We start from the raw sequence: 23420 nt of genomic DNA, 5'->3' as shown, positions 1-23420 counted from the left end.
AAAGTCTATGTATGCCTACTGGCTATCGTCTTCTGGCGCATTTGTTGCATATTTTCATGCTAATATCTGTTGCACACTACCAGCTACAGGTGAACTAGCCTACCAGCTCCGGAATTTTATTTACCAGGAGGAATTTGTGCCCCCTCGAATCACTCAAATTTTGGAGGGAAGCATTTGGCTTTAGAATCTACACTCCTCTCCAGTCCAAACTGGACGACACTTATTTAAAGATGTCCGAGTTCATGGCCAGACAGAAATAGAGAAGTTTCTCTGCAGCTTTTATTGTACTGTTCGAATAACAGGGCTCAAAATTTATTACCTTATGGTATGAAGAACAAGAAAATTTGATTATACAGTGAAATAATAAATGTAATGAATGAGCAACAAGATATGAAGGCTTTTGCAAACAAATGAGCTTTACCGGCAGCTTTACCTCGTCTTCGGCTTATGGCTGGTGGTGGAATTGAAGTTTTTACAGAGATCGTTTCTTGCATTTTGTGTCTTACCAAGTCTGCTAGATTTTACAGCTAGGTAAATACGACAATCCTTCACCACCCTTTATTATGGCTAGCTACTTGGTTGTTCCAACAAAATTTCTATCAGGCATTCCCTTCCCAACATAACTCTTTCTTGTGCGACCTTCATTCTATTTATCGATGCTTTAAGAGGAATGAGAATGATATTGTTACTTCTGCCCAAACTAAATCTTTCTTACATTAGATTTAAATATTTTTGCAACCATTTGATTCACTAGAAAAAGTGTACCTTAAACTTCAGGCAAACAAGAATGCAATTAAACTGCAGGCTGGGTGGTTCACTTGGTTACATAAACACTGAAAAGTAAGAAAATAGTGCACGAAATATCTGCAACAGAAACATATTTCAAATTCCAGCCTGAGGTCTTAAAAATGATCTAAACAGCATTCTGTTGAACAAAAAGTCCTAGTTCTTCAATCTTAAAAAACTAGTTGCTCGTATTCTGACATGAAATGAATCAGCAAGAAATGGAAATACATTGAGTGTACATCCAGGTCCCAACTACTGCATCTGTATGCTCTGTCCCAAATTGATCTTCTTACCTACATTTTCCCTCAAATTCAAAAAATAAAGAATACTATTGAACAATGAAAAATGTAGCTCCTAGTTAAAAATTGGAGCTCTAATCTCCTTGTAATTGAGAATATCTGGCTCAGGCTGCCACTCAAACTTTGCATTTGGATTATGTCTTTTTCATGCCAGTTCTGGTCCTGTGGGTAGTGCTTCATAGCCATCATGATGGCTGCTAGCAGTGGTCGTAGTCTTCCTCTCCAACGAAACAGGGATGCACTTGAGTACAACTCCAACGAGCAAACCAGCAGCTCCAAAAAAGATGCTGGCCAACCACAAATTCCAGCTTAAAGGTACCGTATCTGCAAATGTTCCCAAGAATTCTACTATGATAACTTGGAAAGCCACTGTAGAGACAATTATCCACATGAAAATCCAGCTCCCAAAAATGCCACGCAGCACATTTAGTTTTTCCATGTCGCGGCTGTTTATTTCATTGAATATCTGGTGGTGAATGCATGGATATTAAAAACAACATTAGCAATTGGGAAGCATGATAATGAATGCAAACGCATATGTACAAGAAGTGCGAGAATAGCTTTCAGGCGAGTACTACATCAAAATGGAAGCTCATAAATGGCTTTACAAATAGGATAAGCTTCCATGTTCATTGCCTTGGTTAATCAGTGGAGAAATATGATTCTAGATGCAAGAAGAGATTACAATCGGTTAAATCTGCAGTGAGACATGGAAGCTAACAAGTAGCAAAAATTTGAGGATTTGAGGCCTCAACTGATTGGTCCTGACTGACTGTTCTGTGAAGTTTGTGGCTCAAATCTTGACAATTTGAACAGCTTGTAAACCAAAACACTTGAAAGTAACCCAATGGATTCATGTTCTAATGGAGATTAACAAATATGTACTCTCTCTAAAGATGGACAAATTTTTTAGATGGCAACTGGCCTGAACAATGTTTTCTGCAGAAATTAAAATTCAAGATCAACAGCTTCTGTAGAATGCAGAAGACTATCCTCTACGGGTTGAAGAAACAAATGCGTAAAAAGGTTTTAGGAAGTACCTGGCAGAACACAAAAGTGTTGAAGATTAAGGTATTGAGAGTAGAGGTGGAATCTGGACCACTAAGATTGAAAAGCTTCTTTCCCTGAAACTGTAATACTCCAAGGACAGCCAATTGGTAGACACTCTGACCAATTATGTTCCTCCACATAATCTTTGTAATGAAGTTAACATTCCGGCCAATTGGTGGTTTTCTCATTAACCCGTCATGTGGAGGCTCTGTTGCAAGTGCTAGGGCTCCAAGAGTATCCATGATCATGTTCACCCAAAGCAATTGAACAGCAGTGAGAGGAGCAGAACCTGCATTAAAAAATTGAATTTACTATGTTATATACTTTGGTAGATGGAAAATCTGTGAATATATGAATATTTTATAAGATTAAAGCCTAAAATTGAATGCAACCTGTGATGCAAGCAGAAACGAAATTTGTTATCAGAGCAACCACGTTTACTGTCAACTGGAATTGTACAAACTTTTGAATGTTGAAGTAAACAGAACGACCCCATTTGGCAACATTCACTATGGTTGCGAAATTGTCATCCATTATGACTACATCAGCATTTTCTTTAGCAACCTGCAATTAGAAAGGAGGTGCTAAGTCATTAAGGGAAAGCATGAAGAGGCACAAAAGAATCTAGACTGAATGCATCTTTAACAGGTTAATAGATATTCCATTTTCCATTGCTTCGGTCGAGCAATGAATGGTACTGCAAAACAGTGCTCATGCTATGAAAATCAAAGGTTAGGCACCTTCAGCGGTTTAGGCAAGTAAACATGCTTTCATTTTTTTTTTTTTTTGGATCTTGTGAATTCTTCTTTCTGTAGCTAGTTATTGGAGCATTATGGATCTTGCAGAAATGCAAACACACAGGTACACATTTATTACTTGCTGTAAGCAAAAATCTATAACCTTGGGTACTTTTTTTTAAATTTATAAGAAAAACAAAAGTTTAGGAAGCTTATGTAGACATCACATTAACTATAAGATATCAGCATAAGGGTTTGTGTTAGAAATGTGGTCAAAAGAACTAAAAATAATGCAGAAATGAAATGGTTTTACATTGGACATTGACAGAGCAAGAAAGTAATTGAGGGAATGTAAACATCAAATAGTTGTAAGGTTACCATGTATGAAGAAAGAAACTATAGACCAAAAACTTGAAAGAACTTTATCAGCCATATATACTTCTCTAATGGACCAATGAATCTTAAGTTTTTGTCATAGTGGCTCATTAGATTGAACTCCTACATTAGTTGCATTAAGAAGAGTTAACAAGGGGATGAAACATGCTGCAGGAACATTTCTGCTTAGTTGTAATAACGTAACATAATAGATGGCAGCCTCAAAATAAAAAAATAAAAATAAAATACTAAGACTGCATAATCAACATACCTCAGTTCCTGCTATGCCCATGGCTAGTCCAATATCTGCCTCATGCAAAGCTGGAGCATCGTTAGTTCCATCACCAGTCACTGCCACCACTTCTCTCAATTCTTTCCTCAAGAAGGTCACCAATTTGTGCTTGTCCAGAGGTAAAGATCTTGCCATCACCTGCAAAAGAAGAAAAAAAAAACATATAGCATTTAGAGAAGTGCTTCTTTTCATACAAAGACAAAGCAATCTTAGAGATCCTTCTAAACCTGCAGCTTTGGTACTATCCTTTTTATTTCCTGCAGATTCTTTTCACGAAACTCTGGGCCTTCTATGGCTATGCCGTCATCAGTCAGTATTCCGCATTCTCTAGCTATGGCCTTTGCTGTATGAATATTATCACCGGTTACCATCCGGACAATAATTCCAGCATCTAAACAAGTCTGAACTGCTTCTCTTACACCTGGGCGGACAGGATCCTTGATTCCAACAATTGCTATGAGTGTATAAGAGTTTTCAGGAATATCATCTGTAGAAGAATTTCCTTCTATATCTTTGAAAGCGAAGCATAGGGTTCTAAGAGCTTCACAGGCAAAGCCATTTATGACATCTGTTAGGCTTTTTCTCTGATCTACAGTTAGAAGGACAGACTGACCATCCTTATCAATTAGTTTATCACACATACCCAGTACAATTTCTGATGCACCTTTACAAAACGCTCGAACCCCACCACCTGGAAGAGACACTGTCACAGACATTTTCTTTTTGTTTGAATTGAAAGGCTCAACCTTTAGTATTTTGGACTCACGAAATATTGGAGCACTGTTGCCATAAAAAAGCATGCCAAACTCTAATAAGGCTGTCTCTGTTGGAGAACCTAGAACGCTTGGTTTTCCATCTTTTCCTTTCACAACCTCACCACTGGTGTTCTGAAATATAGATTGCAAAAGCGTGTGTAGTACTTCCTCTGATGCAGTAGACATCAAAGCATTTTGAGAGCTGTTACTTCCTATAATCTTACATTCTCCACATATCCATAGTCTTGTAACTATCATATGATTGGTTGTTAATGTTCCTGTTTTATCAGTGCAAATGCAATTTGCGGAACCCATGGTTTCACATGCAGAGAGATGTCTCACTAGCGCCCTATCATTCATCAGCTTCTTCATTGCAAAAGCAAGACTCAGTGTTACAGCTAAAGGCAGCCCTTCAGGTACAGCAACTACAAGAATCGTCACTGCAATAGCAAAGAAGTTAAGCAGATCCAGTGCATCATTGGTAGACCATTTTCTGATTTGACCAAGTATTGCCTTTTTTGCTATAAGCCTAAATGTGAGCACCAAAAATGTCAAAATAGCAAAAGTCAGACCAATCTTTCCTATAATAGTTGCAACCCCATTTAGCTTCACCTGCAATGGTGTCTCATCTTCTCCCCCTTCATTTAAAGTATCCATCAATCTTCCCCATTCAGTCATCATGCCAACTGATGTCACAAGCATTTTACCAGATCCATCTTGCACTTTAGTACCAGATAGAAGAAAAGGATTCTCTCTTCCTATATCAACCGGTTCACTTTCACCTGAAAGGCTTGATTCATCAACTGACAGGCTATAACCTGATAAAAACATCCCATCTGCGGGAACTAGATCTCCAATGGATAGGTGAACTATGTCTCCGACCACCAATTCATGTATAGATACCTTCTGTCTGCTTCCATTTCTGGTAACCTGAACAATTACATTTTTCTTTTCCCTATCCAGATCCTTGAATTGCAACGACTGCTTGTAATCACTGATTGCAGTGACTAAAACTACCAACAAGATACACAAGATTATTCCTAAACCATCATACATACCTCCTGGCCATCCTTCAGTAGCAATTCCAACTCCTACAGAGATCACAGCACATACCATGAGAATTATCAGAGTCATATCTTGCAAGGCATCCCATACAAACATCCAAAAGGGTCTTGCAGGTTTCTCAACAAATTGATTTACTCCAAATATCTTCTGTCTGTGATGAATTTCGTTGGAGGATACCCCATTTTGGATGGAAACAGATAACTTTTTTGCACACCCTTCAACTCCTCCATGTTGTTCCAAGCGTTTGAAATCATGGTTCCGCACAATAGTAGCGAGTTCTTCCGGATCAATGCCATAACCTGCTTGCTTAATCTCTTCAGATGTCCTGTATTGCTCGCCTCGACTAACCCCTGCCCAACGTAAATGAGAATAAGAAACAAAATGGAAACAGAAAAACTGAATTAAACAGAACAATGCAAGGGGCAGTTAGTAAAGACCATACCACTAATAAAATGGAATGCTGCTTTTTGAACGTACAAAGCTACCCGTATCTTTTCCTGAAGAAAAAAAGCGTATCAGAGTAAAGCCAAGGAAACTCAAGCTAGGAAGTCAGAAATTAAACATTTTATTAAACAAATATTTCAATCTTGACAAAAATAACCATATTGTTCCAAATGTTGCAAGATACTCAACCAAATATCTCAGTTGCTGATGCATCCTGCAAGTTCTGTTTATGATAAGTCAAGGTCCACATTTTGGGAGATAGATCAAGCCCAACTCATGAAGTACAAGCACCCAAGTATAATCTTTTTGATGTTGGGGACTAGATCACTTTACTTCTGAAACTCCACCAAATTTACGGTAACAACTCACGGGGAGTTATGGTCACCTCCAACTTTGACCCTTCAACTTATTTCTTGACTCTTTACACCTCAAAAAGGTCGAGGGGAACAATTTCATGCAATTACGTATGCATCCCAAGTCTTGACAATAACAGAGCTGGAGGGACATTTATGGCGGCATAAGGAGGTCGGTTAACTATTAAATTTTCAGACACTTGGATTGCATTTCCAACACGAATAATTTCCCCAGACAAAAGGGACTGATCACGATGATTTAGTGTGTGTTTTTTGAACAACAAGAGCAGTGCTACTTGGTCTTTCTGGCACTCTGTAAAATGTTTCAGAAACTCAACACCATCTTACCTCCTGACTAGTTGAGGCCAGCATAGATTAAAAATGACGAAAATTTAGCAGCAGAAAAATTTTGAGAAAAACTATTTTCTCTTCAAACCTCAGACGGATTTTGCTTCATTTTCTTGAATGAAAACAGTAAGAAGGAAAGAAAATGGGAGCCATAATCAATGGTTAGAATTTGACTCAAGTTAAATATCGTAAGGAGTGAGCTCAGAAAATTGACAATTTATTCCATCTAGATGACATAGAGATTAAATTGAATGAAATTTCCTGGGTAAATCACCCCTAGATATGAGCACTAGTTATTGTCAGTTTGATATAGGGAAATTCCTCGTGAAATCAGTAGACAGCGACTAAGAGAAATTGACAGAAAGACAGAAAATAAGTGGAAAACACAATCAAAGGAGGAAAGAAAAACCGACGAATTTTCAGTTAATAAATACTATGCATCTAAATCAAAAGGTCCCAAGTAGAAAAGTGTAAATTCAAAGAAGCTTAAGGCACTCTAGTAAATTACTCCTAATTACATAATTCATAAATGGTGTTCAAAAAACTTTAGATAGGACTCCCTTTTTGCTACCATGAATTGTTTGGATTGCAATTTTTCAAAAAAATTTTTTTTATCTTTTCCGTAAATATATTTTTGAATCACCATTTTACCTTATATACATTAAATCGCTATAGTTCGTTTAAAAAAAAAAAACTGCAGAAAATAGCAATCCAAATAGACTCTTAATTTCTGAAGTCAAAATTTACTAGGCCCCCTCATTTCAAATCCAGCCAATTAAATGGGGTCCCGGGAGTAAGTGTCAAACTCATCTGTCTTTTTCAACAAATATTACTTGGTATATGACTTTTCAGAATGTATGACTTTTCCAACCCTTTACGGTGTCAATCTTGTATCCTTTCATGCAAAACCCGGATGTCAGTACAAAACTTCTAGTGCAAAGATCTTATTCATGGATAAGTTGTCAGAATTGATGTACACTTGCTAGGAATTCAAAGTAATTGAGTTTCCAAAGGACCAAATATGTGAAAAGTGCTACTTGCAAACTACAATTTGAATGGAGTATGATATTGCACTTCAATTTCAAATATGCGGCTCAAAATTTATCCAATTCATACCTGTCAATTCGTCAATACCGTGGGAGCCAGTACTATATATATATATATATATATATGCAAAGTACTTCAAAAGGTGAAACCATGATGAGTACAACTAAAAGGCAGATGCATATACTAATGGAATTAGCTCTCAAACTTTAGAAAGACAATTGATAATAGATTCAAGGTTTTAGAAATTAGCACTTGTAGAATAACAAAACAACAGAAAACATCCACAAAAAAATCAAAGCTCCATTTGTTTGCTTTTGTCCAACAAGAGAAAGAGAAATCAGATCGACTACATGTATTCTCTCTAGTACATACTTTGAGATTAATAAGAGAGAGTAAATAATCCCGCAGACGTAGTTTTTTAGGAGTGTTCGAAAAGAACTTCAAATTTCTTAGCACAACAAACTGAAAAAATGGCTACTTACTCGGGTTTTTGAAGATGTTCCCAGCATGACAGGCAAAGTTCTTCCATACCAAAGTGAAGTCTAAGGCTCGTTAATAAGCTTTGGGATTTTGTATTAATTAGGTGGAATCCTAAAGATCAGCTTTGGGTTTTGCAGGACTCATGGCAAAACTGCATGGACAAACAATTATTGGTATGATAACCAAAAATCTGTTGTTGTCCTCGTCATTCTGCTTTTGCCGTGTCCAAAAAGGCTGTTTGCATACTTCACTAAGGACCCCCCCAGAAAGCATTTTGCTAATTAAGGACAACAGTCCAAATTCTGAAATTGTAGGGCTTGCCTAAAAAAACAATTCCATGTTTTAACCTTTAGCTTTAGAAGGTTTATGTATTCTAACATTTGTTATAGACCTGCTGAAGTCTGACGCTCAGATTAACCAGATTTTCACATAACTTTTACCCTTTTTTTTTCGTTTCCTTTTCTTGATTTTGGTTATTAACAATTGACTTTCCTAGCTCTCAATGTTCAAGAAATTTACCAAAAGTTTCTACTCTTCTCTTCTTCTCATGTGAAATTGTGAAGTGGAAATTGCAAGGAGATTTACAAATGGACCAAAGGCTTAAAATTTGTTGCTTACTGTTTGGACTTTCCAATTTCCATAACAACAACAAAGTGAAATAAGAGTAATCAAACTAAGGTCAAAAGGAAGAAGGCAAAAAACACAGAAAAAAGCATAAAAATCATAACAAAGAAAAAGTCAGTCCAAAAATTCATGACACAGAAGAAGATAGACAGTGAATAGTTCTCAATTTGATACGTTATGTAGTTGCAGCTAAAAAACACTCATACTCACACCCACAAAAACACGTAAACATTCATTTCAGAAGTGGAGCAAGAAGAAAGACAAGGAAAGGGTTCTGTACATAAATACTGAGTAAGAAAGAAAAGGGATTAAATTAAAATAAAGATAATTGTAGAAAGTAATTAAAATTGAGAAAAGATCAAATGCAGAGCAAGAAATGTTTTAAATCAACTTGAATTCAAGATAATAAGCAATTAGTACTCTAAAACGTGGCCCAAAAAAATCACACACATTACATCATGAAAAACAAGAAAACGATGTCACATAATCAAGAAGGTAAGAGGTAAAAAACCAGAAAAGTTAGTTGTGAAACCTGAAAATTTTCAAGCTTTCGCGCGTCTTCGGCACGTTTGGCAAGATCTGCAACCATTCGAAACCGCCTTCGAGGGTTTTTCACCAACCAAACAGCAGATCGCCATCTTCTTAAAGCTTCTTCAGATGGCCTCTTGGGCTCTACATCAAAGTTCTTTCTCAAATACTTCTCCATTTCATTAAAAAAAATGCAGTTTAAGGCACAAGGCAGCTAGCTTAAAGCTGATGGGTTTTTCTTTTTTCTTTTTTGGCTGGGATAATTGGATGGATATAAATCTTGATTTTTCAGGCATATATAGCTAATGATTGAGCTGGTGATTGATGTCTGCGTGATGCCGCGTGTGCTTGGATGGATATAAATCTTGATTTTTCAGGGTTGGACAGGTACAAATATAGCTAATGATTGAGCTGGAGATTGACGTTTATGCTTGATGCTGCGTGTGATTGAATTCAGGAAAGTTTCAAAGTTTCTGTCCGGAAAACGCGCCAATGAAACAGAAAGATTCGAACAATCCATGCAGCATATATACATTTTCCCATTATGTTTGTTACCTTTTATGTATAATAAATAATGGGCTTATTGGGGAACGTATAGTTACAATTTTTTTATAGGCTTGTGCAGGACCATTTGGAGAATTAAATTTGCTAGTAGCATATGGTTATGCTTGTTTACTGAGAAAACAACACTCTATTAACTGCGTTGCAGTTATAGTCCTTTATTTAAGTTTCATGTGCCTCCTAAAGTTTGCCGATTCAATTTGAGTGACGGTATGCTTGACAATTAGTTAAATGTTAATAAGAGCTTGGGAGAACCGCACAAATGTTCCATCACATTTGAGTAATTTGGGTGGATTTTAAATCCTTTATCAAATTTTTCAATCCAAATAAAGCCTTTGAATTCTAAAGTATAATCGTAAAATTAAAAGTTTCCAATTTCAACTATTTTTTTTTAGATGTTCAAACTAGGTAACGGTTGAATATTAGATTTCTATTTAAAATTTTATTTGAGGTGTTTTCACTGTCCAACCAAAATGTTTTCTTGATAATAACATTGTATGAGTGAATTTCCAGAGGGTTGTAACATTATTCTTAATTTTGCTATGTTATAATTCTGTCCAAATCATGTAGCACTTAAGCTAAGGTAGTTTCCTACTACAATTTAGTTTCAAATAACATTTTTGCTATATTTTTTTCATGATATTACACATATGATCATTATATTTTTGGCATATTGGTTTTAGTTATTTTAGATGAAAATTTTACTAAACTAAGTGCTACATGATTTTGACAAGAATTATAACATATTAAAAGAATGAGGTATAATTTACACAACTCTAGAAACTTACTCATAATAACTTATTATGAAGAAAACATTTTGGTTGGACCCTAAAAACACTTCAAATAAAAATTTGGAGTTTTATATCAATCAAATTTTGATGATTTTTCTTGAGTTTTGAGTATGAGGAAACAAGAAAAAATTTTCTTAAGAGTAAATTTATAAGATTTTCTTTAACCCCAAAAAAAACTGTAAGATGGTTTTACCCTTTAGCTTAATCATTCATGAAACTTTGCCCTTATTAATATAATAGTTTTCTATATAAAAATAAATAAATGCAGAGGCAAAAGGTTATATTTTGTATTCCAATTTTGGTATACAAATTTAGTTTTTCAATGCCAAAAAGTTGAAAATGTCAAAGAAATAAGCACATAAGGGCATAACTGTCTTTTCATAATTTAGAGGGGGCAATTTGTGTATTTCATGAACACAAGGAGTAATTTGCCACTAAAATACATTATAAGGGGCATTTTAGAATTAAGCCTAAATAAAACACAAATGTCAAGTTTTAAATTAATTTGTTAATGGTTCTAAAGTTCAAATGTACGTTGATGAGCCTAAAATTTTTTAAGAGGATAAATCTAGAGCAACATTGAGGCTTATTTGTACAAAATACAAAAGGTAAAGTCGCATAGAGAAATTATAAAAAAAAAAGTTTGGTAGTATATTTTGGATTATGTAAAAGATGGAGGGTCAAAACGAAATACTATAAAAATTCTAAACTTAGAAGGCAATTCCTCATCTTCTTCTATAGCGGACTCGGGGCACGGACGGTTGCGGGCAATTTTGGTCATTATCAACTGCGCGTAACTTTTTTTGTACATCGTGTAACTTTTTTTTCACATGATGTATTTTCAGAACAGATAGTGATGGACCTCACACTTGACGCGGAAATCGAGTTACATGGTGTAATCTCAGCCGCACAAAATTTTGAGAGCAAATCTTGGCCCTTAACCGTAAACCCTGCCCCAAATCCTTCTATAGCACTCATCATCACGCGACAGTTTCCAGATTCCTCTGAATTTTTTTTTTTTTTTTTTGATGATTTCCATTTTTGTTCATTCTCTCTGAAGAGGCATAGGCCGTTCTCCTCCGGTGGCTCCCACCACCTTTATCCAGATCAAGGGTTCACAAGTTAAAAAATTTTCAATTCAAAGCGGTGGCTGTAAAACCTATAATTTTTTGTATAAACTCATACAACTTTAGTGTAAATTTGTATTTGTCAATTTATTGTAACTAATTTAGTGATAATACCAAAAATATAGGAGATTCCACAATAGTTGTAGGTTTTACATCAATCGATTTTTATTAGAAACTTTTTAACTTGTGAGGCCCTAATCCGTCTTTCCTTTTTATTATTTTCTTTCTTTTTTTCTTTTTTTTTTATGTAGAACTATAAATCTTTGGAAGATGACAATTCAAGATTGATAGATCTATCTTTTTCCTTCCTTTTTGCAAAATTTTTGAACATTTTTCCTTGAGATTTCAAATATGTTATGAGTTTTTTGGGTGTTTGTCTAAAATTTTACTATAACTTACTGTCGAATATTTTAAAAAAATTTTTGAAGTATGTTTTTTTTAATATTTTAAAATGTATAGTTTAAAAACTTTAAGAAATTTTTTGAGATCACTATAGTTAAAGTTTTGAAAAAACTTGCAGCAGACAAACTTGGCAAAAAACTCAAGTGCCAAACATGGCGAAATTAGGGCTTTAGAGATGAAGAAAATTTAGGAAGAACAGAAATCAGCAGCCAAAAAAAAAAGGAAAAAGAAATCCTGGCCAGCTGGACCCGCTTTTGGAGGAGATTTGGATCAAATACCTAACCAATTTTCAGTTTAACTAGTCGGACCGACTTGTACTGTCCGAGTTTAAGAAAGTTTTTTTTTTTTTTTTGTTAAAGACAATTGTGTTGGAGGATATGAAGGGACATAAGATGAAATTTAAAGCTATTCACTGGCATCTTTTTGTTATCGTTATCTTTGGCAAGATGGAATTTGTTTAGCCTTTCAAATTTTTTGGTAAATAAATGGTTAACACATTTAACTTCTTCGTTTATTCATATTTTTTTCTTTGAAACTTCTTGTTTATTCTTAAAACTTGGGGGGACTAAGGGCCCGTTTGGGGTTGGCTTACAAAAAAGTATTTTTTTTCAATATAATTTTTAATAAAAGTACTTATCAAATGCTTAAGTGCTTCTAAATACATTGTTTGAAAACATAATTCAATAAGTACTTATTATATTAGATAATGCGTAATTTGAAAATTTTTAAATGTATTTATTTCTTTATTTAGTTCATAATATAGGATAAAAGGATTAAATTTAATATTTTATTTTTTAAATCACAAAAACAACTCTAAAAGCATCAAATTTGAGTTTTTGCTAAAAATGCTTTTAATACGAAAAAGTTCCACTTCTAATTTTATGGGATGATGTTAACCAAATGTCCTAAAAGTACTTTTAATACCTAAAAATGTTCTTTTTTTTTTCACACTACAAATACCACAACTCCAAACGGGGACTGAATATAGTTCATGACATAATTAAAAGACTAAACTAAACTTAGTTCACCATCTATTATATCACTATATAACCTTTATGAACATCCCATTTAAGTTTTTCTTGTTTCCCTTAAGTTCCAACTACTACAGGTAAGTTAGAAAACAATATACAACAGATTTAAAAACAAGGATTAAAAGCACTGTACCTCCTGAACTTTATCCTTAATTGCATTTTACGCTTTTATTCAATGAATAGGCACTTTACCTCCCTATTTTATGTTTTGGGATAAAGTGCCTTCCATATTATTTATTATTTTATTTTTTCTCTTTTTTTGTCCTTTTCTTTTGTATTTTTTAAATTTTTTTCCTTTGTCTCATGTGATCAGTTACTTTGTTGTTTTTGCTATTATTATCCATATATTAGTTTTAATCTTCTTGAACTTATTTTTTATTTATTTCTATCTTTTTTTACTTTTGTTATTTGAAATAATAATTATCATAAAGTCTATGTTATAACAAAATATATGCCATTTATGCATATAACTATTTCATATATTACTTAAATCAATACGTCTAGAGTTTAGAATAAATTAATTTTTAATAACAATAGGAACAAATTCAAATCGTAATAACATATTTGCTAATCAGCTATATATAAAATAAAAGTAAACAAAAATATTAATTACTTTATTATTGGGATATACTTTTAAATATTAAATAATTTAAAATTCTAATTTGCTAATACTCTTTAAATGGTCAAATTATTACTAATATACACATTTTTTATTATGATAGGGATATATTAATTTGTTACACTATACAGTTTATCTTGAAATTTCTAATAGTGGTAATAAATAAAGTAAGAATGAAATTATAAGAAAAACTAATTACAATATTACAATAATACGAATAGAAAACTGAAACAAAATAGTGACATAATAGAAGTGGAAAAAAGAAAGTAGCAAAAGAAGAAAAATAAGAAATAAAAGAAAGTAGTGAAAAAGGAAAAATAAAAGAATGAATGAATAAAAAATAAATAAAATAAAATAACAAGGGCACTTTTGTCTTAAAATATTAAATACTGAGTAAAGTGCTTATTTTATGAGTTCAGGGGGCAACATGCAACTGAGGTCAAAGTGCAGAGGGCATTTAACCCTAATAACAGTACATAATAGAAAAACAAAAAAAAAAATCATAAAATCCCATTTTTTAGTTGGATTTCGTTTTTTTTTCGTATTATATTTTATATTCTACCGAGTAAGTAGCCGTTGGAACTTAAGAGAAAAGAAGAAGGATTAAAACAGGATGTTTATTAAGGGTATGCAGCGATATAATAGATGGTGTAATGTCCATTGCATTATTTTTTTTAAACTTTTCAGCAGATGATGATATGTCTTTGCATTTCTCTTTTTACCCGATAACAATACGCATACCCAGTGGTGTAACAAAGATTTTTAGGCAAGGGGTGAAATAATAAAAGGTGAGTTTTATTTTTACAAATATAATTTTGAAAATTATAAATTTCTTGTTAATTTTTTCCATTTCATTGCCTTACTATCCAATTGCAATTTAATAAAAAATGTTTTATACTAAAATTGTCTAACAAAAGGCTCTTTATTACGAAGATAATTTTAGGAAAACACTAATAAAATTAAGTCTACAAAACATAATAAAGAAGTCATATGCCCACTATTGAATTATAATATGCATTAGTATGATAAATTTATGTAGTAACTCACGTTTTTATCTTCTCTTTCTTATCATCCTACACAAAAAAAAAGGAAAAAAAAATCTATCTTTCATAAACATATCACAAAATTTTACTTTAAAATGCAAAATATTCTTTACAACTATTAATTGTGTTACATATTGAAATATATTTCAAATACTACATACTTTTTGTAGATCAACTAACTTAATAACCGTAAAAGAAATGTTTAGAGAAGTTAAAAAAAAATTTTCCCAAGGCAAAAGTTAAATGAAGGGGGGCAATAAAATTTGTCTAAAATTCTAGGGGGCCAAAACAATAACCATAAATGAAAATTGTCAAAATTCCTTGGCTGCTAATCGGGATTGACCTAAACTGAGGGGGGGGGGGGGGGGGGGGGGTTGGGTTCTGCCCGTGCAGATATAAATCTTGAAAACCTTTATCCATGAGGGCAATTAGTTTAGTTTGTACAGATGGAGGCAGAAGTGGTTGAAGCTGAGATTGTGTTGCCGACTCACCTGAATTTCAAGAGGGTTCAGATGTATGAAAAGTATCCAAAGGGTCAAGCTAGAGGAAGGCACTGGAAACATCTCAAGCAGATCATTCAAGCTGAGAATTATCAGAACTATCCCCCTGACGAACCCAACTGTGAGTAGTTCCCAATTACTCTAATGAGGCGCTTATGTTGTTTAATTAATTGATTATGATGTTGAATTGCCCAATTCATGGGGACCTTTCAGTTTTTTATGCTCGAATTCTTGGTGATTAAGTTCTTGATTAATTGTACCGTCTTAGGATATGAGTGCTCTGAGGGGATAAAAAGGGTATCTACCTTTTTAGATTTATGTGCTTTGGTGGATGTTATTTGCGGGGAAGTCTAGAACTGTTTATTGAACTTCCCTATTTCTTGTTTGCTTTGTTGAAAATGTTGGACGTTCAGGTACAGCAAGTGTGTGTTAAGAGGCCAATTTATAGGGATGCTTAAAGGGATTTGATGTTTCCTAGAAAACTATTAGCAATCAACTTATTTACAAAGAAATCCTGTACAGAGAAATTTTGATTTGCAAAATAATTGCATTAATAAAAATGATGAACTGGGAAACTGAATATGATAATTTGGCTAAATAGAAAAACCAGAGAGGAGATATTTGATCGAGCAGAGCTCATCTGGAATTACCCTGGGTTAACTGAAAGTAATGATTTTAAGACAGGGCATCTGGCTGTCTTATTGGTTAGGTTCTTGATGGTACAAGCACTGCAGGAGTGTTAAAGATGAGATCAACAAATTTCTTGATTATGTACTGATTTTAATAGCCAATAACAATAAAACAGAGTTCACAACTTCAAAATTATTGTTGAAAACAATTAAGAACCAAATCTGACTAAATTTTTTTTAGATGACACCATTTGCCGTATGCAAAAAAGAGTGTCTTATTAGAAGACAGTAGACTGTAGTCCCATTCTTCAAAAATTGATGTTGACAGATGAGAATGAGGACAGCTAGAATTTTAGTTGTAGCTCACTTATTTTAAGTTTTTATGTTAGAATAGCATCCATTTCATGAATTTTGTGTTGTGATTATAGTTTTTGGTCGATCTCGATTCCTGATTCCATCTCTGCAGACTCGGCTTGTATTATGCATTAAATTTTCTGCTAAAACAGATGATGAATTTTTTTTTTTTGAATGTTCCTTGTCTTATGCTTCAACAATTTTGAATTTTGAAACAACAGTGTAAACATGAACTAAGATTCTTTTTCTTTCTATTTTCTTTTATTCAAAGTTCTTGTTTGTCAAGAGTCGTGATTTGTTATGCATTTTGTTTCATTTTCTTTGAGATGCATTTATTTAAATTGTTTATTAACATTTTTTGTTCCTACTGGGATTTTGGCATTTTTTCCAGATGTTAATATTGAATCACCTCCTCCAATGCATCCATGCAAAAGAATTTGTGATATAACCGGCTTTGAGGTATTAATTTTTAACTTATTTATCTGTGTTTTTTTCTATTACTTTTTGTTTCTTCCCATGTGGAAATTCTTTAGCACTGTTATGTCGTCTCTGATGACTGATATTGGCACAAGTACACATAGAAATTAGTTTGCCTAATTTCTGAATTATGGAAATCGGTGATCATAGATCATTATTTTTGATAACTTTAACTTTGCAAAATTAAGTGATATTATCTGAGAATAGATCTTTTAGTTGCATGTAAGATTGTTTTGTAATAAGAAATCATTCCGATGCTTTTCTCTATTCTCCTTTTTGCCCTTGTCAACTTTGGCTTTGAGTGTTTTGTAAATTTCTTTCCTGTGTAAGCTTTTATCATTTGATGTTTTAGAAGAAAGTTTATGGTATCATGAAGCCGTGAAATTTTGACAATATACTTCCCAAAATGGTCACACATTGTTTGTGGTTGCCTCTATTTCCTCGTATCTAACTTTAGTTGATTGATTCTCATGGATTTGAGTGTTTTCCATTTTTCTGTATGTGACATTAACATAAGATGATTAGATGTGAAAATTGGGAAGTTCCAATTTGTAGATGCAGTCTGTATACACGTATTTAAAATTTTTTTGGAGTTGAAGGTTAACTTATATATGTATTTGAGTCTGATTGTTATCAGAACACATAGGCCCCATATATTGTGCCTTAGCTGTGCAGGGTTGATTTTTTTTTCCCTAGTGGCACTCCTTTTGTGTGTGTGTGTGTGAGTTGTTTTCTAAGCACTTAGGGCAGTTAGGGAACTGTGATGGTATACTTTCTGATGTTGCTATGAAGTTTTTCTGCTTTCCTGTTCTTCTGCATCAACCAGATTTTAGATATTGATAAACTGCTGGTCAGTGTTGTCCCTTAGTGAAATTTAGTTGTCCTTGAATGTTCCTCAAATTGACATCCACTATTCCATTGCGTATCTTGCTTCTGTAAATCTGTTTTCTAAACTGGATGACCTGATTTTGATTTCTTATCCATTGGTGTCTCAATTGTAGTTTTTTGTGTTTATCTCTTTTCAGTAGTAGGTTTTATCTTGTTACCTGTCTTGAAAAGGAGGTAGATTACTTATTTGGAGCCCATAAAGAAGGTTACTAATCTTCTACATGGTGAACACCTAAATTTGGGGGTGTGTTCCTGTGTATAATTCCTTCTTCTCCAGAGAGAGTTTGGAGTTTCTCTCTACCTACTTTTGAAATGATACCTTACAGCACTCAGTTTGCTGTTTTATACTTGCGCAAATCTGAGCTAACATCTTTCAGAAACAACCTTGCGCTACTCTAGGTAGAGGATGGAGTTTCGAAGGTTGACTCTAATCTGATCCTAGGGAATATAAAAAATTGATGGTCTTCTACATTTGGATGTAAAACAATTTATGGGAAATGGTTTCCCAATTCTTTGGTGTTTGGTTGCATAAAATCTTGGGATAATTTTTCCCGACAAAATGAGTTTTGCCAGATGCAATGGAAAACAACTTGCAGGGACTTACAGGGTAACTCTACCGAAGAAGCTGTTCCAACCACCTCCTCTTCCAAAAATGCTTTCCTTCCGGGGCCCTTCCTCTTCTTCAATTTTTCCTCTGACTCCTCTCACTGTAGCAGACAAATTAATTCCTCTCATCTCTCTTCTCTAACACGTGTCAGTGGAGAAATAGAACTTCATGTGGGCCTTCACGAATTGGTGGGTGGATCTCAAACAGGCATAGATTTTGCTGGGTTGTTAGTATCTGCTGCGAATTCTTGTTAAAATATTTGTGTTAGTCTTTTTTGGTCTCAAAGTGATTTTTTGGTCTTTTTTGCCAATGTGGCAAAGGCAAAAGCCAAATATTTTTCGGGTTATGTTTTTGAGCAATATTTAATGGAAAATGGAATCTGCAGTTGCTGTATGGTTTGTAAAGCAACATTTGATTGAACTTGGTGGAACCATTTGCTTTTTCATGTCAGGGCATGGAAATATTTGTAGCAAATGGTTTATCTAATGTAGACTAACCAAGCTTTTTGATAATGATGAATTGCATGCTGTATTATGAGTTATTTTACTAGGGTTATTGAGGTAAATTTTTTTGTGAGAAATTCTAGTTGCAGCTTGTGGTCTCCTGAGTATCCATGTATCTAAGGATTAATTGTGGGTTACGTTAATCTTTTGCATTGTCTTAGCCATGTTCCTGGCATACAGAATTGTTGATGCACCTAGGAGTGTTCTACGTTAGATTGGCAAATGAATTGAGATTCAGTTTCAGTGGATGCTGATTTTGGTTTTAGATGGCTCTGATGTAATATAATTAGATGCAGGTACTCTTTACCTGGTCTGAGCTGCTGTCGTACATAACTAATTCTTGTATTTAGATTCATCTGAGCTCTCATTTTAACGTCTTCATAATATAAGCATTGCCCACATTTGAGTTACGCCCCTAACTGCTTATTCATCCATAATTTGACACAACTGCTTCCATTCTTCCTTGCAGGCACCTTACTTTGATCCAAGGACCAAACTTCGTTATGCTAATGCAGAGGTCTTCAAGGTCATAAGATCCCTTCCTAATGATTATGTCCAGAGGTACTTGGCCCTTAGAAATGCAGCAGTTGTATTGAAATAGTTGTATGATACGTCTCACTTTAGGTAGGTTGTTGAATAGTAACCTGAAAAGCGTTTTTGGCTAGTACTTCTTCATCAGTTGCCTGAAATATTTGTCGGCTACAGCAGCTATGACGCTCGGTGTTGTGTTTATATCCACCTTTTCCCTGTGTGCATGATGTGCCTTCCATTGACCCCTTTATAGTTGAAGTTACCGTTGGTTTGTCGGCCAAATGCATGAGATAGCTTTTCTGATTCAAGTGCAGATTTTTCAACTAAAGTAGAATTAATACAGGTGATAAGCCAAGCAAAGCAGTAGTTGAGCAGAAAAGAATTGATTACCCACAACCTTATCAATCTGCTTGGTATATGATACATAGCTACTTGTGCCTAGTACACTACGATCTTTTGTTCCAGGATTGTACGATCATTACCGCATTGTAAATGTTCTTGGTGGGTTCTAGGTTCTTTTACTACAGTCCAGTAATCTTAAATTGCATCATCCTTTCAAAATTAGTGAGTTAAAGCAGGACCAAAACCACATACTTGCAAAGCATATTCATCAATTGATTCGCCTCTGATAGGCTTCTTACTCGAGGGCCAGCCTCATATTTCCAGGAACTTTGGAGTTTGCTATGAGCTCTTAAAGCAGCTTCAAAACTAGGAATTCGCACTGGATACTATCATGAAAATATTTGATCAAAGTCACAAATTTGATTCTTGGACAAAATGTTGTTAGCTTCAACACGAACTCTGGGATGCAAAATCCTATGAGCAGAACTACCATTTCCGATTGGAAAAGCTCCTTGACCCAAAATTCTCAATTTATTCATGTGTTTGGGGTAATGATCATGAAGATTTGGGAATCTACGTGATTATTTCCCATCTGCATAGCAAGGCAAAAGTCAAAAACTGTTGAACAAAATTATGGAGCAAAAACTATATGAACGAGATACACAATATCAGTAATATCATAGCTCTCACAGTGGCAAAATGTGCAAAAGACACAAAAACCATGCCCAAAAGCAAGGGAGAAAAGATACTAATGTTCATCCTAACCCCCTCCAATAGAAATTATACAAGTGTTCCACGAGACAACACACAATCATAAGGAAAATAACCAGAGAAGAAAAAAGAGCTTTAATTTTCCAGCTGACAAATTTCTCAGTAAAAAGCTAATTTTTATAGTCAATTTTGCATTTCTGTAACTTGGATTTTCTAGTAAATTTATACTGCTGTGATAGCTTCAAAATGATCATCGCTTAAACTAAATTTTTAGTTTTTACGCTTACATTTCAAATTTTATGTTTAGTTGAGTTAAACTCGAGTCGGACTTAAAAATTATATTAAACACAGAATGTTATTATAGTAAGTTGATTAGTTGGTGATTATAATTCGAATAAATCTTTATCAATTCAAATTCAATTTGAATACAGAGTAATTTGATTCATTTTTCAATTTATATTAATATTAGAAGTGTGTACACTGTTTTTAACGGTAACTTTGATTTAGGAACATCAGCTGGTTTTCGTATAGGATAAAACCTCACACAATTAACTAGGCCACGAAATTCAGTTGCCTCTAAGGAGAAACAACTAGAACGTTACACTTGCCTATGAAGAAGACAAGTGTGACTGAAAAATAAAATTAGAATTGAAAAATAATGGACCTTTGTGTTTTGACTTTTCTTATTCTACCTGGATCACCATAGATGATGCCCTTTTCTGTTACTCTCTCAGCTTGTCCGACCTGACTTCAGATTCTCTTTACCACTTCCTTCAAAAAAAATTTTAGTATAGAATCTTGACTTTATCCTTGCCTCTGGGGTTGCTGTCAAGAATTTCCATCTGGGCTTTGCCTTTCTTGTTAGATAACTGGTGCTTGCTTTTCTTCATTGATAAAGGGTTATTTCCTAATTAGAGGTAAAGATTCAAACTCAGTGTTAGTTTTACCTGCGAAAACCGTATGAATTCTTCTATCTTGGCTGAGCTTCTTTATCCTTGCTTTTGAAAAATGATCTATGTGAAATTCTTTATCCTTCTATCTTGCACGTCTTTTGTTTAGATACTTTCTGGTTGTGTCTTGCTCAAATTTCCAAGTTCGTTGATTTCTTGGATTTTATGAAGTTTTACTGATCTTATAAGAATTTTAGCTTTTTTCAGGTTGCCCTGCAGTTTTTGTTTGTTGAGGAAATAAGATAGGATGGATGATAGAGAGGTAGAGCTTTCACACCCTGTCTTGGTTCCTAATTCCGATTCATCTAGCAGTGTTCAAGCATCAATCTCTGTGGATTCATTTCTTGATGAGTTGTTAAGAAATGCCCAAACATGTACTCACACACATACTTGCAACCCTCCTGGCCCTGATGCTGCACATACTCACACATGTTACCATACTCATACCCAAGTCATTCCATCTGAGAGAGTAGAAAATCCTAGTGAGAAAGTAGATGGTCCTTGTGATAGTAGAAAGTCAACATCAAAGACTAGGAGGTCTTCTGGAAATAGAGAAGCTGTTAGGAAATATAGGGAGAAGAAAAAGGCACAAACAGCTTACTTGGAAGAGGAAGCTAAGAAACTGAGACTGGTAAACCAGCAGTTGATTAGGAAAGTGCAAAGGCAAGCTATTCTTGAAGCAGAAATCTCGAGGCTTAGAAGCCTTTTGCTCGATGTTAGAGGGAAGATTGATATTGAATTGGGGGCTTATCCCTTACAAAAGCAGTGTACTTCAAGCACTAAAGTTAAAGAAGGGGATTCTGGGAGGCAATTTTCTGGTCTGGCAATGGAGCTTCAGTGTGAGAATGATTTAACTTGCTTCCATCCTCACGGGGATTCATCCATAGAGGATGGTGGTTTTGGTGGATGTGATAAAATGGGAGCTTCATCTTGGGAAGGAAACTGCCAGTCTGCAACTGTTGCTTGTAAAGCTAATGGACGTGCAGAAAGAAATGGTATGGACTCCGTGGAAACAAGGCTTTCATCTGCATCTCAAGCAGAGTAATCAAGAGCCAAGGCAAGATCTCAATTATGCCCTTCCCGATTGTCAAGTCTTATAGAACTTCTGCTTCAGTTAAATTTATGACAGAACTATGCTTGGTTGGCTGGGTTAATACACATCTGAAGTACTGAATATTCCGAGAATATAGTCATAAATCAGGTTAACACTCTGTTCTATAGAGAAGTATGAACCTGTAGATATTTTTGTACTCGAAAGGGAAAAAAAAATGTCCTCTATAGTATATGGTATCCTCCACGTATGAGAGCACTGATTGATGTACATAAATATCTATTTCACTAGTGCGGTTTTCAACATTTTGGTGGTTGTATAATAGCACCCCTGAGTAGCTCTCTATGTGGTGGGATTTCTGGTAGATATCAGAATACTTAATGGATGTTATCTTTTCTCTACGTTGGTGTAATTGTGATTTGATTGTATTATGCAAAGATTCTTTGATTAGGCATTTAGACACCGATTGAAGTAGAAGCTCTTTTTCTTAACACTAGCAGCTTCCTGTCTGAAGTTTCCTTTTAGCACAGATTGGTGCTGGTTCTGAAACTAGGACATTTGTATCTATAGAAGGGTTTCTGTGTAGCACAGATTGGTGCAGGTTATGAGACTAGGAAATTTGTATCTATACAAGGCCGTACAGATAACAAGCTTGATGGATAGGGTTAAGCATCCCAAATCTTTCCACTTTGCTGAATGTCAGTATCATTTAAGGACAGAGTATTGATTGGTCATTTCCTATCCTTGCAAGGGTGGTTAATTACTCCAACATTTCTTTTCTGATAAGTAAGTTTTCCATGAAGATTTTGAAGTTCAACAAACGCCTGAATTCTTGAGCATTTAATCCTTCCTCATAATAGATGTTGATTAAACACAAGATATTTATTTAAAATGCACAATGCCATGTTAACGAACTTGTCCCATTCGTTGAGGTAAACAATTTTCATTGAGGTGACAAAATGGATAATCTGTTGAGGTAAACAATTTTCATTAACAAAAAAGATGTGTAGATTATACAAGAAACAAATCGAATATGGTACTTGACAAATGTTGAAGAGAAGTCGTCAAAAGTAGTAGATTTAAACTGCTGACTGGACTAGGTGAAGCAAATACTTATTTG

The 23420-nt window shown here is 34.4% G+C and overlaps 3 protein-coding genes across 7 annotated transcripts; 2 read left to right on the top strand and 1 right to left on the bottom strand.

Moving 5' to 3' along the window:
* Positions 1-863: 863 nt before the first annotated feature.
* Positions 864-9637, bottom strand: LOC113728975 (putative calcium-transporting ATPase 11, plasma membrane-type). 3 transcript variants are annotated; one of them, XM_027253314.2, is made up of 7 exons: positions 9188-9627; positions 5802-5856; positions 3767-5709; positions 3519-3677; positions 2528-2699; positions 2126-2424; positions 864-1551 (listed from the first exon to the last, which is right to left on the bottom strand). In XM_027253314.2, exons 1-7 carry the CDS (start codon positions 9359-9361, stop codon positions 1231-1233), a joined length of 3123 nt encoding a protein of 1040 aa, XP_027109115.2. In that variant the 5' UTR covers positions 9362-9627; the 3' UTR covers positions 864-1230. The 3 variants fall into 3 exon arrangements, with proteins under 3 accessions (XP_027109115.2, XP_071936494.1, XP_071936495.1); XM_072080393.1 differs by lacking the exon at positions 9188-9627 and adding an exon at positions 8034-8256; XM_072080394.1 differs by having other exon boundaries at positions 1214-1409; positions 9188-9637.
* Positions 9638-15126: 5489 nt separating this feature from the next.
* On the top strand, positions 15127-19470 carry LOC113732415 (protein EIN6 ENHANCER). 2 transcript variants are annotated; one of them, XM_027258157.2, is made up of 3 exons: positions 15127-15378; positions 16632-16699; positions 19185-19470. In XM_027258157.2, exons 1-3 carry the CDS (start codon positions 15204-15206, stop codon positions 19314-19316), a joined length of 375 nt encoding a protein of 124 aa, XP_027113958.1. In that variant the 5' UTR covers positions 15127-15203; the 3' UTR covers positions 19317-19470. The 2 variants fall into 2 exon arrangements, with proteins under 2 accessions (XP_027113958.1, XP_071936493.1); XM_072080392.1 differs by having other exon boundaries at positions 18877-19211.
* A 1427-nt stretch (positions 19471-20897) lies between these two features.
* LOC113732414 (basic leucine zipper 19-like) lies at positions 20898-22701 on the top strand. 2 transcript variants are annotated; one of them, XM_027258156.2, is made up of 2 exons: positions 20898-21216; positions 21447-22701. In XM_027258156.2, exon 2 carries the CDS (start codon positions 21497-21499, stop codon positions 22292-22294), a length of 798 nt encoding a protein of 265 aa, XP_027113957.1. In that variant the 5' UTR covers positions 20898-21216; positions 21447-21496; the 3' UTR covers positions 22295-22701. The 2 variants fall into 2 exon arrangements, with proteins under 2 accessions (XP_027113957.1, XP_027113956.1); XM_027258155.2 differs by having other exon boundaries at positions 20900-21216; positions 21457-22701.
* The last annotated feature ends 719 nt before the right edge of the window (positions 22702-23420 follow it).

The sequence above is a fragment of the Coffea arabica genome, chromosome 2e (assembly GCF_036785885.1).
Source record: "Coffea arabica cultivar ET-39 chromosome 2e, Coffea Arabica ET-39 HiFi, whole genome shotgun sequence".
Lineage (NCBI taxonomy): Eukaryota > Viridiplantae > Streptophyta > Magnoliopsida > Gentianales > Rubiaceae > Coffea > Coffea arabica.
Note: the sequence above shows the minus strand (reverse complement) of the source record. Positions and strands in the feature narration are given on the sequence as shown.

Coding starts and splice junctions, on each gene's coding strand:
- LOC113732415 (XM_027258157.2), top strand. CDS start 15,204: ATGGAGGCAGAAGTGGTTGAAGCTGAGATTGTGTTGCCGACTCACCTG. Junction 15,379..16,631: donor TCCCCCTGACGAACCCAACT/GTGAGTAGTTCC, acceptor CATTTTTTCCAG/ATGTTAATATTGAATCACCT. Junction 16,700..19,184: donor GTGATATAACCGGCTTTGAG/GTATTAATTTTT, acceptor TCTTCCTTGCAG/GCACCTTACTTTGATCCAAG.
- LOC113732414 (XM_027258156.2), top strand. CDS start 21,497: ATGGATGATAGAGAGGTAGAGCTTTCACACCCTGTCTTGGTTCCTAAT.
- LOC113728975 (XM_027253314.2), bottom strand. CDS start 9,361: ATGGAGAAGTATTTGAGAAAGAACTTTGATGTAGAGCCCAAGAGGCCA. Junction 5,710..5,801: donor AGCATTCCATTTTATTAGTG/GTATGGTCTTTA, acceptor TACGTTGGGCAG/GGGTTAGTCGAGGCGAGCAA. Junction 3,678..3,766: donor GGATAGTACCAAAGCTGCAG/GTTTAGAAGGAT, acceptor CTTCTTTTGCAG/GTGATGGCAAGATCTTTACC.